This window comes from Puntigrus tetrazona, chromosome 18 (assembly GCF_018831695.1).
Source record: "Puntigrus tetrazona isolate hp1 chromosome 18, ASM1883169v1, whole genome shotgun sequence".
In the NCBI taxonomy this organism is placed as follows: domain Eukaryota; kingdom Metazoa; phylum Chordata; class Actinopteri; order Cypriniformes; family Cyprinidae; genus Puntigrus; species Puntigrus tetrazona.
In genome coordinates this window covers 23,684,729-23,701,789 of record NC_056716.1, presented here as the reverse complement: position 1 = coordinate 23,701,789, position 17,061 = coordinate 23,684,729, and the positions used below count along the sequence as shown (strand labels likewise).

The following is a 17,061-nucleotide window of genomic DNA, read 5'->3' as shown; positions in this document are numbered from 1 at the left end:
CCAGCGATTATCGTCAATTGGATTACAAAGATCATATTGAAACTGAGCTGATTTTGACAATGACGTATCTGCCCTAAATAAAGAAAAACTTTTAGCTGAAAATTTAGTTGTTATTATACATTACTGACACTATATTTGCCAAATTTTATACTGTTCAGTGCTTTGACACAATATGTATTGTTAAATAAAATAAACAATATATAAATATAGGTGACTGATTGTGGAAAAAAAAAGTTTGGCTTTAGGAAACGATTCAAGGATTTACTCATGCAATATCACACATTAAAGTCTTTAATGAATAAATTTTGCGAATGATTCACTGAACAACTGATAAAGACACTTGTTTTATTATAAATAGGTAGCATGAATGTTTCAATGACTCACTCAGTCACTCACTGTTGCCACCTACTGGCTCAATGATGCAGAAAGCAGTGCATATGGAAAAAACACCATTAAGTTAATCATGTTAAAAATTACATTATAATATTCTATATAGAACACAAAGCACAGACATTATGATAAAAAAGAAACCCTGAATAACAAAAGAAATTATAATAAATGTTGATGTGCATGTATACCATATATTATTATTAGGTATTTTTTTTATCCTATTTTCTGTTTTATACACTTTCAAAAAAAGGTACAGAGCTGTCACCAAGGCTACCCTTAAATGGTGTATACTACCACATTAAAATATATATTTATATTTTAAAAGTAAAATTGCACCTTTGTAAAGATACCGCAGCAGTGACAGTTCTGTACTTTTCTTCCTGAGTGTGTAGATAACATCTGGAGCCTGCTTAAGTACTCCCTGGCTAGAGAGAGGCAATTTAGCCGGACAGGACGTGATACTAGGACCTCTTAGAACGATGCTGTTTCCAACTGAGACTCCCGTAAGCAAAGATGTACCAAGCTGTGCAAAGTTTATTTAGCCACTGAGGATTGAGGAGCATGTGTTCAGACAAACGTTCACTTGATTACTGTAAGCTTAAGCAAAGACTGTGAGAATCATCAAAGCTCTTTGTGTGGTATCAGCAGTCAAGCGTACAGACACACACACACACACACACACACACACACACACACACACACACACACACACAGTCCCATATCCATCCCCTATCTCTTTCACACTTTTATTTTAAAGAGCTCACTGCCTGAGAACTAAACTGCACAACGAGGTAACAGAAACCACTACCTCGGCTTCATTTCCATAAATTATCATGCCTCAGCAATGCAATACATAAAATCTAATTTATTATCATAATAAGGCACAAAAAGCAGCTCTTTGCATTGGTTGAAAATCATAACCCTGTAATTAAGTCAGAGAAAACCAATTTATCCATGCTTCAGAGAGGCCTTGCCACTCACAGTCTTTCCTGTTGGCACCTTTTGGATAGTTTTAATTATTTAACTGCATAATGGCTGTCTCTCACAACTGTTTCCTAGACTAATACCATGTTACTCATTATTAATGTCAAGAGGAAATAGAGATCAGACACAGTTTTGTTGCAGTCTGTCTATTTCCGCAGGACTAGCCTATATTTTAGGAATTTGTATGAAAATGAGCCAAAATGGCTTCCTGCAGCACACAATCAGAATTGTGTTAGTATCTTTCCCTTCAAGGATTGATATTCCCCTCAGACCCCAAAGTGATTTTATTGGCTGAAAAAACTATAATATGCACTCTATTCTGCACCTGGTACACTACATTGCCAAAAGTATTTGCTCACCTGCCTTGACTTGCATATGAACTTAAGTGACATCCCATTCCTAATCCAATATGTTCAATATGACGTTGGTCCACCCATTGCAACTATAATAGCTTCAACTCTTCTGGGAAGGCTGTCCACAATGGGAATTTTTGACCATTCTTCCAGAAGCACATTTGTGAGGTCACACACAGATGTTGGATGAGAAGGCCTGGCTCAGTTTCTGCTCTAATTCATTCCATGTTCTTCAGGTTGAGGTCAGGACTCTGTGCAGGCCAGTCAAGTTCATCTACACCAGTTCCCACAAAGTTGGGAGCATGGAATTGTCAAAAATGTTTTGGTATGCTGAAGTTCCTTTTACTGGAACTAAGGGGCCAAGCCCAGCTCCTGAAAAACAACCCCATACCATAATCCCCCTTTCACCAAACTTTACACTTGGCACAATGCAGTTAGACAATTACCGTTCTCCTGACAACCACCAAACCCAGACTCGTCCATCAGATTTCCAGATGGAGAAGTGCAATTCGTCACTCCAGAATGTGTCTCCACTGCTCTAGATTCCAGTGTTTTACACCACTGCATGCTTTGCATTGCACTTGGTGATGTATGGCTACAGCTGCTCGGCCATGGCAACCCAATCCATGAAGCTCTCTGCACACTGTTCTTGAGCTAATCTGAAGGCCACATAAAGTTTGGAGGTCTGTAGCAAATGACTTTTACGTGTCCTACCACTTCAATTCACTGAGCTCCTGAGAGCGACCTATTCTTTCACAAATGTTTATAAAAACAGTCTGCATGCCTAGGTGCTTGATTTTATACACTTGTGGCCAAGGAAGTCATTCGAACACCTGATTCCGATTAATTTGGATGGGTGAGCAAATACTTTTGGCAACATAGTGTATATGTACTGTATATATACACTTCAAAATGGGCCAGTGTGATTTTTTAAACACTTGTATTCAGTAAAGGATACATTTACTCAGTTCTGAAGTAACAGTAAAGACATGCTTGCTTATAAAGCGATATAGTAATTTATGAAAGATTTCTATTTTAAAAATATGCTGTTTTTTTCTATTCATCAAAAAAAAAAATCATGAGAAAAAATATATATTTGTTTTTACAAAATATATTAATAATAATAATAATAATAATAATAATAATAATAAGAAGAAGAAGAAGAAGAAGAAGAACTATTATTAGTCTAATAGCACATTTATATGATTTCTGAAGGATCATATAATCCTGATTTTTAAATCACACATTTTTAAAAATCAAATATTACAGTTTTTACTGCATTCAGAAAATTGTACTGACCTCAAGCATTTGATTTAACATATAAACTAAGTAACAGAGTTTTATTAATATTATTTATACATTATTTTAGAAAAACAATCACAATTCACTCAAAAGTGATAAAAATAGAAATTAAGTAAATAAGGTACCTCAAAATTTCTATTGAAAATTATTGAAATTATTTGACATATCAACATGCAATAAAAAGCAAACAACAATCATGATAATATAAGATGAAAAATAAGATGAGAAACTATCCTGGAATTATATCTGACACTGTGGAACTAATGAGGAAAACCAATCGTATCTTGTTTCTGTGTGAGAAATGGTTAACTCCCATAAAGAATGGAGCCAGAGAGGCCAAGCGTATTCATATTTATCACAATTAATTCAGTTTTTCCGAGTGCAGTTGTTCTTTTGAGCAGCCACTGCAGAGTAAGTGAGACCTGACATGAACCAGCCAAAACTCTTCCCTCCTCCGCTGTCACCAAACTCTTAGTGCAGCTCACAAGGGATTATTCTGAATGCCGCATACTTGTTTTATTTATTTTTTAAGACAATTTTTAAGTTTCAGGAACTCCTTATAATAAGGGGTCGCTGTGGTTCTCTTGAGTTTCCTGAGATATGAAGGCGGCAGAGTTGTTGTTAATTAAAACAGACAGCTATACTACAATATTGCATTGTTGAATAGAGGAAGAGGGACCTCCACATAAACAGTGTACACACGTACAATTACTGGTGATTAATCAAAGTGTACAAATTACAGCAAACTTAACTCTACAAAAGAGTTCATTTAACACTGGTGATTAATTAACGGTTCGCCCACATATACACAAAGAGACATTAACATATACAAGCCCACAGCACCCACATAATGTGCTATGGAAACAACCAAGTCAAGTTCAATTGCAAAAAAACCATTTTGCATCTAAATGGATTGTGTGTCATTGCAACACCATACAAAACCCAGTAACATTTATACGAGCTAGGACAGCAAGATGTCTTCAAATCATTTCAACTAATTTATGCCATATTAAAAATGCCAAAACCTCTAAATATGAAGGTGTAGCTCTACATAAAAGATGAGATATCTGGAGTATATCAAGAACTTGTACATTTACCTGTACTGCTGAGTTCTCATTTCAACATTTTGTGCCAACACAGAACCCTGGGAAACTAAATTGACAAATCTGTCATTTGTCCTGCCAACAAATGTCAGTGGATCTAAAGCATATTTGCTAATTTAGTTTTATTACCTTTCTCAAGTAATCTTTAACCATGTTTCCTTTAATAATTTTTACGTTAGCTGAGCAAAGCAATTGAGTTTAATGGATTACTCCACTCCAAAAATGGAAATTTGGTCATCAATCGCTTAACGCCATGATGTTCCAAATCCATGAAAGCTTTGTTCATCTTCGGAAAACAATTTGAGATATTTTAGATGAAAAGCAGAAGGCTTTTGACTCTCCTGTTGACTGCCACATAATGAACACTGTCAAGGCCCAGAATAGTATAATCCATCTGCCATCTGACATAGAAGAGTGTACACGGATTACGTTCCGTGAATACTCTCTAAAATGGAGTTGCGGTGATGCGGAGAGACACAGAGACACAAAAAAGTTGTTATTTCTTATTTTCTTTGCATACAAAAAGTATTCTCGTCACATCATAAATTACAGATCGAACCACTGATATCAGATGGACTATTTTTGACTATGTCTTTTCATATTTGGCCTGTGTTTTACACAAAAAATAACTTCTTAAGTTCTTAAGACATCATGGAACATCATGGGATTAATAACAAAATAATAATTAATAATAACAAAAAATAATTTTGGGGTGAATTATCCCTATTAAGTTACTGTGAATATCTAATTTTGCCTTCTTAAAATGACAAAAATGCACTTGTTTCAGTTTAAACTACTTTGGAATATAATAGCGGGGACCTTTGACACTAGGCAACCTTGGAGATACAAAAGGTTGAGATCCTCTGCTCTAATGAGAAGAAAACAGTCCTGTCATCTAGACAAGGCCTGTCATATTTCAGTACTTGCTGAGCACTGCAGTTCCAAAGCAACTAATGAGAGAAGCGTGCAACGGAAGCAGATCCCACGAAGGAGGAAGTAGCTCAGTCACATCCCATAAGTCAAGAAAGCAAAGGGGTAAGAGAAGAGAAATGAATGTTACGCATCTCATTTAAAGTATAAAAAACACTATAACTTTCCTAGTCTGCACTGAGGAGTGAACAGCAATGTCAGGAACAACTTAACATCACTAAACAAACAAACAAAGTCATTTTAAATATCATCCAGCATATTGGCTGTGATATACAAATGAGCATTTGTTAAATATCAAGTGTGGTGTGCAGGTGTGAGAGTGTTTCACTAAAACAGCACAGATGATACCGCGTCTGCACAGCTGTGTCCAAAGCAATGGCATCACTTAACAGCTTTCACTACTGACAAAGATACATCCATTAACATGTTTTTTTATTTTACGAACACTCTAACGCGCATATGGAGACATAAATGTGCACCAGTACGATATTACCACTTAAAATCTGCTTTAAAATGTGGACATTTTATATTACAGTGAGATGAGGAATTGTTACGCTGTGTACAATACATTGTGAATCATCATTTAACATGCATTGAAACTGTTACTCATAAATTCATACAAAAGACTTAATTAATTCAGCTGCAGCAAATCTAAAGAACATTTTTCTTTTTAATGAATTAATACGAAATGAGTTAGTGTCAACATGAAATGCTGTTCACAACTCATAATGTGACGCATTTCAGAATGAAAAAGGATATTCTAGCGGAGAAAAATGTAGAAGCTTGGTTTTATGTATTTAGAATGTAATTATATTTGTTTTACATATAAACAAGATTCCATATAATTTTTTTATCTACAAAACGTTAATGGTTCTTGATAAAAAAATGTTAATGATATTTTTTTCTTGATATGATTTCATTTCAAGTGATATGAATTATTAATAAACGTCAGATAAAAATGGAAAAAGTGAGGGTTTTCAAACTGGTTTTTTAAAAATGTAAATAGCAAACGTTTATATTCTATAAATATATTTAATGAGAAAGATATCTAATTTCTAGCACATTGTGCCAAATTCCAAGTAGCTTTAGAATATGTAAGATGTTGATTACGGTAAATTTATAAGTGTCTTTAGGAATGAGGTGTTTTTATTGTGATTATACAGTATACAAAGAGATGGGAGAAATTCCCTGCACAAACAGGCTCCAGCAGTCTTTTCAGTGTTAAAGTGTGGCACAGCCAAAGGGAGGAACAAACTCAAAATTATGTATACAGAGCTGTTCTGAAACTTTGTTTTTTGGAGAAAGATCAACTCAAAGACAGCTTTGTTGGACTGGGATTTATACACTGATCCAGGGGAAAGTGCTACATTTTGAAAGCGGATGGTACTCTGCAGGAGAACAACCGTTACTCAAGACCCATTGTAATATTCCATACAAACACTGAGATATGACGGTGCTCATTAAAGTTCTTTTTTGTTTTGCTCAGGAATATGATGTATAATATCCAATAACTATTATGGAACAAATGGGAAAAAAATCGTAAAAAAAAACTAAATTGTAATGTGTAAATGAAAAAGCTTATTTGAAGCCAAAAGCAGAACATTGAGGCGTACAACAATCAAAATTGGAAGAATCGGTAAGATTTAAAAGTGACAAATGAACATTATGTATAAGGCCAAACCTTGGTGGTATTATTTGCAAAAGTAACCAAAAACAACAACTTTGTTAACATGAGCTAACGCAACTAGAATTTAATCTATTTTACAAATTCTTCCCAGTGTATTTCACAGACGTCTCCTAAGCATCACTCCTAACGACCTGTGGCGGTGAGGGAGCTTGCACCCAACGAGCCTTCCCATAATTCTGATAGAGTCTGTGTTTGTGATTTCCCTCAGGCTAGCAATGATGCACAGCTCACCTTATCCTGACAAGCTTGACAGAGCTAAATAAAGCGGTGGAGATGGAAGAAAACTCCAGAAAACCTTTGAGCAAACACATCAGAGATCCTAAAATCTTAACCTTGTCTGACATGCTCTTCTGAATTACTCATTCAGATGAGCACTCAAAGGAATATGTGATAAAGGCTGATTTGAGCTCAAATGAGAGCTCCAAACAAATCTGTGTACAAAGAGTCGTTAAAAAGCATAATAATCCTAAAGTGTGGCAGGTTTTATTTCACAAAAGTATCAAGGTAAATGTATGGACTGCTATCAGAGCCTAAACAATAAGACCATTTTTGTATCTGGAAATTTCCTGTAATTCACCAAAAAGATTGAATCAATAAATAGCAAGCATACAAACTGTAACTAATAAATAAATCCTTCTAGACCATTTTCCTTTTATCTTTTTCAATAGAAAAATAAAACTGGCAGGATGTGAAAAGCACTTATGCATTATGGTTCTTGTACAACGTTTTTTATGATAAATCCAGAGAACAATATGTCTGTATGAAAAAATCAATGACATTTCTGTCAGTTCAAAAGAAAATGTAGAATATTGAAACTATATTAGAGGACACACTAAAAGAAACAGAATCACACATCAAACAAGACCTAACAATAAGTATTTTTTTCTCTTATGTGCAAAAGCATTCCTATATTTTTAGAATAAAAGCTAATACCATAGAAACAAACGCTGCAGTTTCCATTTACCGTTTTTCTCAGTTGCTTTGGCGCATTTCTCAGATCAGGAATGACATTTTCAGAAATTAAACCTCCACATCATCTAGTCACTTGTGCACATAATAAAATAAGTTTTTCATTCTTTTGAACAGATTGCGATTGGTTTGGTACATTCATGCAACTGATAATGTGCATTTGTTTGCAGTTTCCTACTTTCCTACAAATGCAAAATGGCTGATCTAGTTGTCATAAACTGTCAAACATATTCTCTACACATTTCTGACTTTTTGTAATTTTTTAATTGTGCACGTAAATCATGACTTTGACTAATGAAGAGAATATAGGTCAACGGATTATAAACCAGTTCTCTGAAATAGCTCAAAGGTGCATCTCACAAATCTCCTGTCTGGTAAGCATATATAGACAGAGGGCAACAAAACAGCACAAATTCTGACAGTAGATGAACACCCAAAAAATGATCAGGGTCGACAGCTCAAAGGAAGAAGAGGAGTAAGGATGGCTGGTAGAAGGGTACAGCGCCAAACAGATGAAGAGGCAAGGGACAGAGGTGCATATCAGATGAAATAAGGGCTACTATTATGGACCATGTTGTTAATCATGGCCTTACAATAGATGAAGGGTGCAGCTACATATTGGGAGATCAGCCTATTGTACTATTGAAATAGCTATATGACATACATAAGAAGTGCAGCCTTCTCCATTTCAGTACAGCAACTGTCATCCGAACTGTTGACATTGATTACATCAGCCAAGAGAGTGCACTTTTATATTGGTAACATGACTAAGCATTTTGACTATCTTGTTTGTGATCAAAGACACAAGGACTTTTCATCTTGATGGCACTGATATGTTAATTGACAAAAATACTTACTTTTAAATTATGATCTAAAGATTTTGAGTAAGTTACCGGCTTTTGCAGGAAATATATTATGTTTTAAGAAATGCTTTTGAAAAACTTTTTTTGCAAATATTAAGGAAGAGAAATGCACCAAAGTGACTTAGAAAAACTGTAACTTGATCTTTTAACAGCATTTTTAAGCTTCAAATTGAAGGTCTAAAAATCTGATCAAAATCTGATCAAAATCTGTAGTTCTTGATAAGTTTAAATTCTGCAGCCATTTTAATATTTGTCTTATCAAGCATGCCTGACTGCATATCTTTTACAATGCAGTCCTTATGAAGTACCAAGGGACACAGGTAGAAAGACAGATCAATGGGGTTTCACTTTCTTTTGTACTCTTTGTCCTTGCTAGGGGGCAATCTTTGGGGCAGCTTCTGCTAATATAAGCCTTAAAAGAAATTCATGCCATATTAGAACTGCGGTATAGGGAATGGGGGACATAAGTACAGAAAAAAGTGAGAGAATGATAGCGAAAGAACGATAAGCAAAAAAGAAACAGAATGAAAGTTAAAACAATAGAATGAAAGAACGATAAAATGATAGACAAACAGACTGATTGACAGACAGACAGACAGACATAAGATGAAGAGCCTACAGCATAGAATTATAGGCAATATAAAGACAGTAACAGTGTTATTCAGGTGTAGAAATGTAGTTATTACGTGTAAAACTTCACAATAATGCTTACTGAATAGGTTTAGTGCAGATTAATCTTTGTGAAAGTTGTGGTATTATTTGATTAGCAGATCAGCCAAAAGTACAGTAGGTATTTCTTGGTTGCTGTCTAAATGCACAGACTAAATGCATTTCGCATAAATTCGGTTTCAATCTTAGACAGCTGTATATGCTAACTTAAAACATGGACATAACCTACTGTATTTACCAGAATACTTGCCAAAATGGTTATTTTAACACAACTTTGTGTGTACGTTGAGTGGCTTGAATGTGTAAATTGGCAACACAAAACACAGGCAAATGATAACTTTCACTTTATGATGGCTGAAGGGGGACTAGTCCATATGGATCACAGGTTATCTACAATCAGTTGCACCACTAATAGACAGACAGACAGACAGACAGACAGACAGACAGACAGATAGATAGATAGATAGATAGATAGATAGATAGATAGATAGATAGATACATACATGTAGATAGATAGATAGATAGATAGATAGATAGATAGATAGATAGATAGATAGATAGATAGAGCGCTTCTCTCAAGCCTTCTCTCTGTCCGTCCTTTTCATTTTGCTGCAGCTTGTTCTTTTTTCTTACTCAGTCCTGCCACTTATAGCCTCAGGTGAAAGCTATGGTACTTCAAAGAGCCTTTTACTGGCAAAAGGAGATCAAAAGAGGTGAGGCAGGCAGTGAGAGGACAGATATAGAAGAAATGAAGAATGAAGAGAGGACAGAATGAGAAAGAGAAGGGAGAGAGCTCATATGGTTTGTGATGAGGAGGGCTCATTCTAACTAGCAGGACGGAGCGGTAATAATGGCAGAGCACATGATCACAGCGGCGCGCTGAGTTTCATACTGCGAGTTTCATACACGCTCAGCAGACACAACGAATCACAGGAGCCTGTTTAAATTCTCCTGATCTGAACAAGCGTGGCACAGCTTACACTGAGATCACATAACAAATGCAAATATGTACACACCACATCTACAGCAAAGAAGGTTGAGGGAATGAACAAAGGAAGGGTAGAGGAAGAGTGTGAGGAAATGTGCTCAAGCGCACACAGTGACTTTTTGATTTTAAAACATTATCTTTCTAGTAGCTGAGATATTTATGGCGCTATAAGCACCAAGGTCCTGGGTTTAATTCCCAGGGAGATCAAGAACTAAAAAAAAATGGAACTGTGCAGCTTGAATGCAATGTCTTATAGGTAGCGGCTACAAGTGCTTGGTCAATCATGTAGTTGGGCAGCAAGATGAATGTCTGCACAGATGGTCAAACTATGTATGTGACATTTGCTTCAGATTTTGTAACATTTATCCCTCCCATGTCCATCACAAAAGCAGTGTAACTGAAACACAACATTATTGGCTCTGGAAATGGTGCACTTGGTCTCATTTGTAATAATTATATAAATCAGAAAGGTGCTCATGAGCTTTCCCTTTGTGCTAGTGATGCTCTGCCGACACAACCTTTTGAGACAAATAGCAGTTGAATACTACTCAACAATCTATGTAGCATTATATGACCAAAGAGTGGACTGGAACAAACAAGGTTTGAGCACCATAGTCACAGTCATATTGCACCAACCTTATGCTCTGCGTCTGTAGGTAGTCCGGATCAGTAGCATTCAGCATGGCCACAAAGCTCCCTATGGGAATATTTTCTCTTCTGATGACAACCAGAGGATCTGGGAAGAACACAGGTCCTTCATTCACATCCATAACTGTAATGTAAACCGTCGCTGTAGAGCTGGGGCCATACACAACATCAGGAACCAGAGGGTCTTCGTTTTCCACTTTTATTAGCAGTGTGTTAAACATTGAACTTTCATAGTCCAGAGGCTGAGAAACAAAAACACAAATATATAAGAACAATAATCAAATGTATACCAAACAAATCACAATTTTTAATCTTTTAAATCTTGGCAAAAGCAATTTAAAAAAAGAGTTTAGCTCTAAGATACCTGTCAGGAGATTTCTAGTAAGCATGAAGACCTTGAATGTCTGGATCAGGTATGGGATGGAGTTGTGAAGAAAATTTGGAGCTAAAATTTGGATGTTGGCCTTCCAAGAGCAGAATTGGACACCCATGCTCTACAGAAAGTGGACCCTTTAGGACTCGGTCCTGGAGAGCACTGTCCTACAGAGTTTATCTCAAATTTACCTCAACCCCCTATCTGGAAGATTCTAGTATGCCTAGTAACACCCTGATTAACTGGTTCATGTGTGTTTAATTAGGGTTGGAGCTAAACACTACAAAAGAGGACTTCATCCCCACTTTTACGTACTGCTCCATCCTACTGCTCCCACACCTGTCATTGTATCCTGAAAGTGATCCTGAAAAGTTTAATTAGCTGGATCGTGTGTTTGATTAGTGTTGGAGCAGGACGGTAGGACACCAGGAGCAGGGTTGAAGACCTCTGCTCTACAGAACAGTGGCCCTGCAGTAGCAATATTGGACATTCCTACCCTTAAACTACCACTTTACCTCTACAGTTAATTGGCTTGCTTATTAATCCTATATTAGCGGCTCATGAAGGCCCTCTTTTTGGGCTTGAACCTTTAAAGTTTTAGTTAACAATCAAGATCCTTAAACACTCAGTAAGTAATTTGCAAGTGGTTAAGATCTTAATTGATAGCCTAAACTTTATAGGTTCAAGCCACAAAATGCAATCTTAATGTGGCTTTACAATTAAAAGGCAATCAGGTGACTGAAAAGTAAATTGTGCACCTTTATTACTGACAGCATCCCTTCATTGTTGTCCAGGTTGGTCTGTATCTCAAAGTTCTGGTTGGGATCTCCATTGATGATAGAGTAGATAGCTCTCCAGGCTCCAGTGGCAGGGTCGTCTCTGTCGTCCACTGTCAGGTTAACAACCACCCCAGTTGATCCCTCATTTACTGATGCCTGAAACTACAGAAAAGGTTGTTTGATCTGTCAAATATTTCCCAGTGTTTGAAGCCAAGAAAATGACATTACAGCAACACTTTAGAATTCGTGATATCACATGTAAATTGACATATGCATTTGCAGTCTGTAGTCAAACATCAACAATTCTCTTTCCAGTCTATTCAAATAATAAGACTGAATGAGCAGTGGAGGAGTTGCTGGTTGTAGAAATGAATTCATTTAACTGGAAATAAATGCTTTGACTGGATCATCACAATTGTGACTCTTATGTTTACAGAGATTAACACAACCAGTGGGACAGGCGCCTATTGTTTTCAGCTAACTGCGTACCACCTTGAGTAATGAAAGAAACACTGATCTACCTACGGCTGCATCAATTCAATCCCTGTTTAGTCCTTCCTTCCTTGTTTTGTACATGCAGAATCTATGTCTTACATCCACCTCCCTCCTACTCTTCTTGCTGTCCCTTCTGTCAAAGATAAGGCTTAAGCTAAGCCTATATGAAACAGCTCTTGTTCTGTTTTGTCACTGGAGGAAAGCCACTCCATTCAGAGTGCTGCAAATCTCCATAGTCCTTGCTCAATCCAACCCAATGTCACAGGCCTGTTTGGGGAGATGAAGTGTTCCTAGAAAGGCCAGATGAGCGCTGGTCCTCATCAGCTCTGCTATCATTTCTGTTTAGTGGTTTGTGAAGTGAGCACCCCATCTATGCCTCAGGGATGCACTCCCTTTATAAGAGCTGTCCAGTGGCGAGGGTATAGGGGGACAGAAGCAAAGGTCATCAGCATCCTGAAGAGGGTGCTGCTGGATCTGGGTAACTGGATGAATTAAAGAAGTTTAAAAAGCGAAGCTAAGCAGTTTAAAACCCCATGGAACTGAAGTACTGCCACTAAGCCGTCTCTCTAAATTAATGCTTATTGCTTTTGAGCCACAGTAGTGAATCATCCAACCACCAATATTAACACTAAAGAAAATCCTTAATGCCATAAAGGCACATGTACATTGACAATATTCATGCTTAGTTTTCACTTTTTCACATTAGGTATGGAAATGTTCTTCTACCACAATATGCTGTAGACATATCAGGCAGTAGATGCAGTTGGTGGCTTATATCCTCAGTCTTTTTATTACACATGAAAATATAGATTTTTCATTTCTAGGGCCCATCTCCTAATAAGAATATCTTATTTAATAATATAAAGAAAGAACTTGATGATTTTGTTCCTTACAAGACAGAAAAGGAAAAAAAGAGTCAGCCTTACATATAAGCTATGCCTTATCCTTTGTTGAAAATAGATCTCCATTTTATTTTTTCATTCTGAAACGCAAGCCCAGCTCACCGTGTCCTTAAAACCTGTGGGTGTCTCGAAGGAGATGAGATTGTACCTGTCTGCTGAAGGCCACGATGCGATTACATCACTTACATATTACTTCAGCTCCAATGAGAGACTTGTGTCTACAGTTAGCCCTGCAGGTGTATCACTGTTGAAATCACAGCGGTGGGAGATTCTCTCCCGCTATCAACCAAGATTTTATCATGTGTGGAATAAACAATTAAACAAAGGTTGTCACAAATGTTTACTGAGGGACGCAAATATGTCCACACAGCTTCACGTTGTGCATCTTCACATCGCTGACCGGTCGTGTTTCATTTAATCATCTGGGGCAGTGAAGCGGTCAGATGGATGTATTCAATCTTTGTTGGCTGCTGATACCCTGGCCCTGCCACACCACTGATAAGACCCCAATCCCTTTGAGTTCACAAAGCAACCAGCAGTGTGGCAAACAGAGAAGTTATCAACCCAGAGGCTAGACCCCAAAACTGAGGGAACGGGGTGGGTTTGTGTGTGTGTGAGGTAGATGTTGCCTGGGCAAAGCCCCCAAGCACCAGAACACAGGGAAAATGAGCAAGGGAGAAAGTGTGTGGCCAGAGAAAAATAAATCACTTTGTACAGAGGCAGCGATGTGGTGAGACCCGGAAGCCTTGAATGACTAGGATTATTTGGCATGCCGTTCATTATCAGTAATGTAGCGCAGTGTGAAGGCATCATTGGAGATTCGTTTAGTAACAAATAGCTCAGAAAATTCACACCTGATACTGTAACTCCCCCTTCGTCTTGACATCTGTTCCTGGAATCAAATCAACATTCATGACCTTTCGAGAAACTCTGCCTGACTTGCACATCTCAAATTGCACATCTAAAACCGGGAATGTGAGAAAAAAGCGGCACGCTGTTTTCACAGCTTAACGAGATTCTAGAAACTAACACTTTGCTTCAGCTAAACTGGGAATGCATTCGAGGTGAAAGCACTTCAGAAGTCTTCAGAGAGTGAGAGGCATGTGAAGAGTTTCTCCTGATGTGACTTTAGAAGACAATTTTAACTAGCCTTTTAATGCCACAGGTAACCCCATTCGTACACTTTCAAGTCCGAGCCTCTAAGAGTGATATTTTACAGTTTGATGGCTTTTCATCAGGAGCCATAGATCCCTACAGTATTGCTTATTTTGTCAGAACTTATGGTAACATAAAAACATTAAAAAAGAGTTTTTGTTGTGATGATTGTGAGGGAAGGTGTGAAATATTAATTTAAAAGGAAAATGTTTAAAAACAATTGAAACAGTTCTTGTGTTCCATAAGAAGACAGAATGATATTAAGTAAAATATTTTTATTTTAGTTTGAACTATTCCTTTAAAGAGAGGTTTAAGTGATAAGCAAACAGTTTTAAGAGGCTTTTAAGTCATGTTAATATCTGCTTTAGTGCCCACCTTGGCAATGCTAAGTAGAAACACTATTATTGGCAGAACTATTACTGGCAATGCATGAAATCGAGCTTCCGTCACTAGTAGGTTGGTTTCAGGTATATTTTAAATTATTTATAATAATGGATGCATTGTAAAACTTTCTTAAACAGAGAAAATATATGTGAGCTAATGAATTGTGTAGACATTTAATTAAGCATATTGCTCAGCCAAGAGGTTTCAATCCATTTTCCTTTCTTCAGAGTTCCCACTTTAATCAACACACCTGAACTTGTTAATCAATGTCTTTGGGACCACTTGAGAAATTGCAGACAGGTGCGTGAGAATATTGATGGAACTAAACACTAAACTAAATTCCAAACCTTAAAATTGAAGTGATGCATCCTAATTTGATGCAAAGCAAATATTCATTATGCGTGCAGATGGAAAAGTACTAACTTCTTAGTATGTTAAAAAAGATAGTACACCAGTATTGTGGCATAATAATTCATAAAACCAAAATTACCATGTTATATAGTATTATTATAGTATATATAGTTTTGCCATTTTACATTCATACTTACTAAACACCATCTAGGCACCTTAAACATACTATATTAATATAATTCGGGGCACACTAATTCTAATCTTGCAAACACATAATGATACTGTATATAACACACAAATTATGAGCCCATTTACACATTTTTTACCTATTTTGACAGATTTGCAAGTAGACATTTTTACATGCAAATAACATACAATGTCTATAACTGACACTCTAACCTAATTTACTTCAATCTTAAGGACATATATGTGTGTGTGTATGTCTTGAGATAAAATGAGTATCCCTGAATATTCACCAATTGCCTTACACAGCTGATTTTATTTATGAGGACATGTCTTCTGTAGTTAATTAATTACCAGCTGGACTTCACAGGACAGATGGGACTCATAAAAGAATTTCGGAGTTATGACTTGTAGTCCTACGTTTAGGATGGAAAGAATGTTAAATGGTATAATCTTCTATTAAGAGAACATAATTGTGTTACATATATGTTTGGAATGCAGTTTATAACAAAAAAGTGTTTGTCAGTATTTATCAAATTAAATCAGTTTAAAAAAGTGTCAATATTACAAATAAATAAATAATAACTGTACATTTGATAGTGGAAGACATCAAAATGTAATTTACTTTGGTAAGTGGTAAAATATAAAGATAATCATCCCCACATCATTCCGTTTCACTTGATTTGTTGCTGTGTTAATTAAAAAGAATGAAATATAAAGCAGTTAAAACTGTGATTCTGTTCATCTTAAAATGGTTATTTATGTAGTGCTGTTATTTGACTAGGTAGAAGCTACATTTATATGTGTGTAATGGTGTGTGACAGTATAATTTAAAAAAATATATTTATTTTCCCAACAGATCCAATGAAGCCATGTCAGTGTGCTAAAATCAAAGTGACAGCATCTCAAAATCCATTTCAACATTTAATTCAGTTAGATTCAAGTTTTGGTTCCCTTTAACCATTCTTTTAAACATTTGCAGAGTAATACATTCAATTCCATTACCAAATAATGAGGCAATTTCAGTAATGTATAAAAAAATCTTGCAACAAAATGTTATTACAGATTCTTTTTTAATGATTAAGTCTTTTTGGTGAATAAATGTATTTTAAAAATTGGCCTATGTATTAAACACAAATACCATCTAGACAAATGTGTGACCACTATTTTTATCCATATCATTTTCATAAAACTAGGTTGCTATATGAACAACCCATCTGCAACTCTTATTGTAGATTCATCTGAAGAATAAAAGTATGATAACTTAATGAAATCAAGTGTATGGTTATCAAATGGTTTTTGACTGTTTTCAACCCCTTTACATATGTGTACTGAAGTATAAAAGTGAAATTAGTATAAGTCTGTATAATTACATTCATAATAATGCTGCAAAATCAGAACAAGTAAGCTTAAAGTTCTGATCCAGCGACAAAATTGAAAGGCTCATCATTTGTCTTTTAATCAAGTGAAGACAGATAAACTATTGTTGTATGTTCCTCTGATTCTATTGTTCTATGAGTAGTGTCTGATTCCAAAGCATTTTTACAAATGCT

General features: G+C 36.2%; 1 protein-coding gene across 1 annotated transcript in view; it reads right to left on the bottom strand.

Moving 5' to 3' along the window:
- The window catches only part of cdh13 (cadherin 13, H-cadherin (heart)), a 262,775-nt gene that overhangs the window by 35,059 nt on the left and 210,655 nt on the right, over positions 1–17,061 (bottom strand). The window contains 2 exon segments of the mRNA XM_043216624.1: positions 10,875–11,128; positions 12,018–12,200. Of these exon segments, the coding sequence (XP_043072559.1) occupies positions 10,875–11,128; positions 12,018–12,200 (437 nt within the window).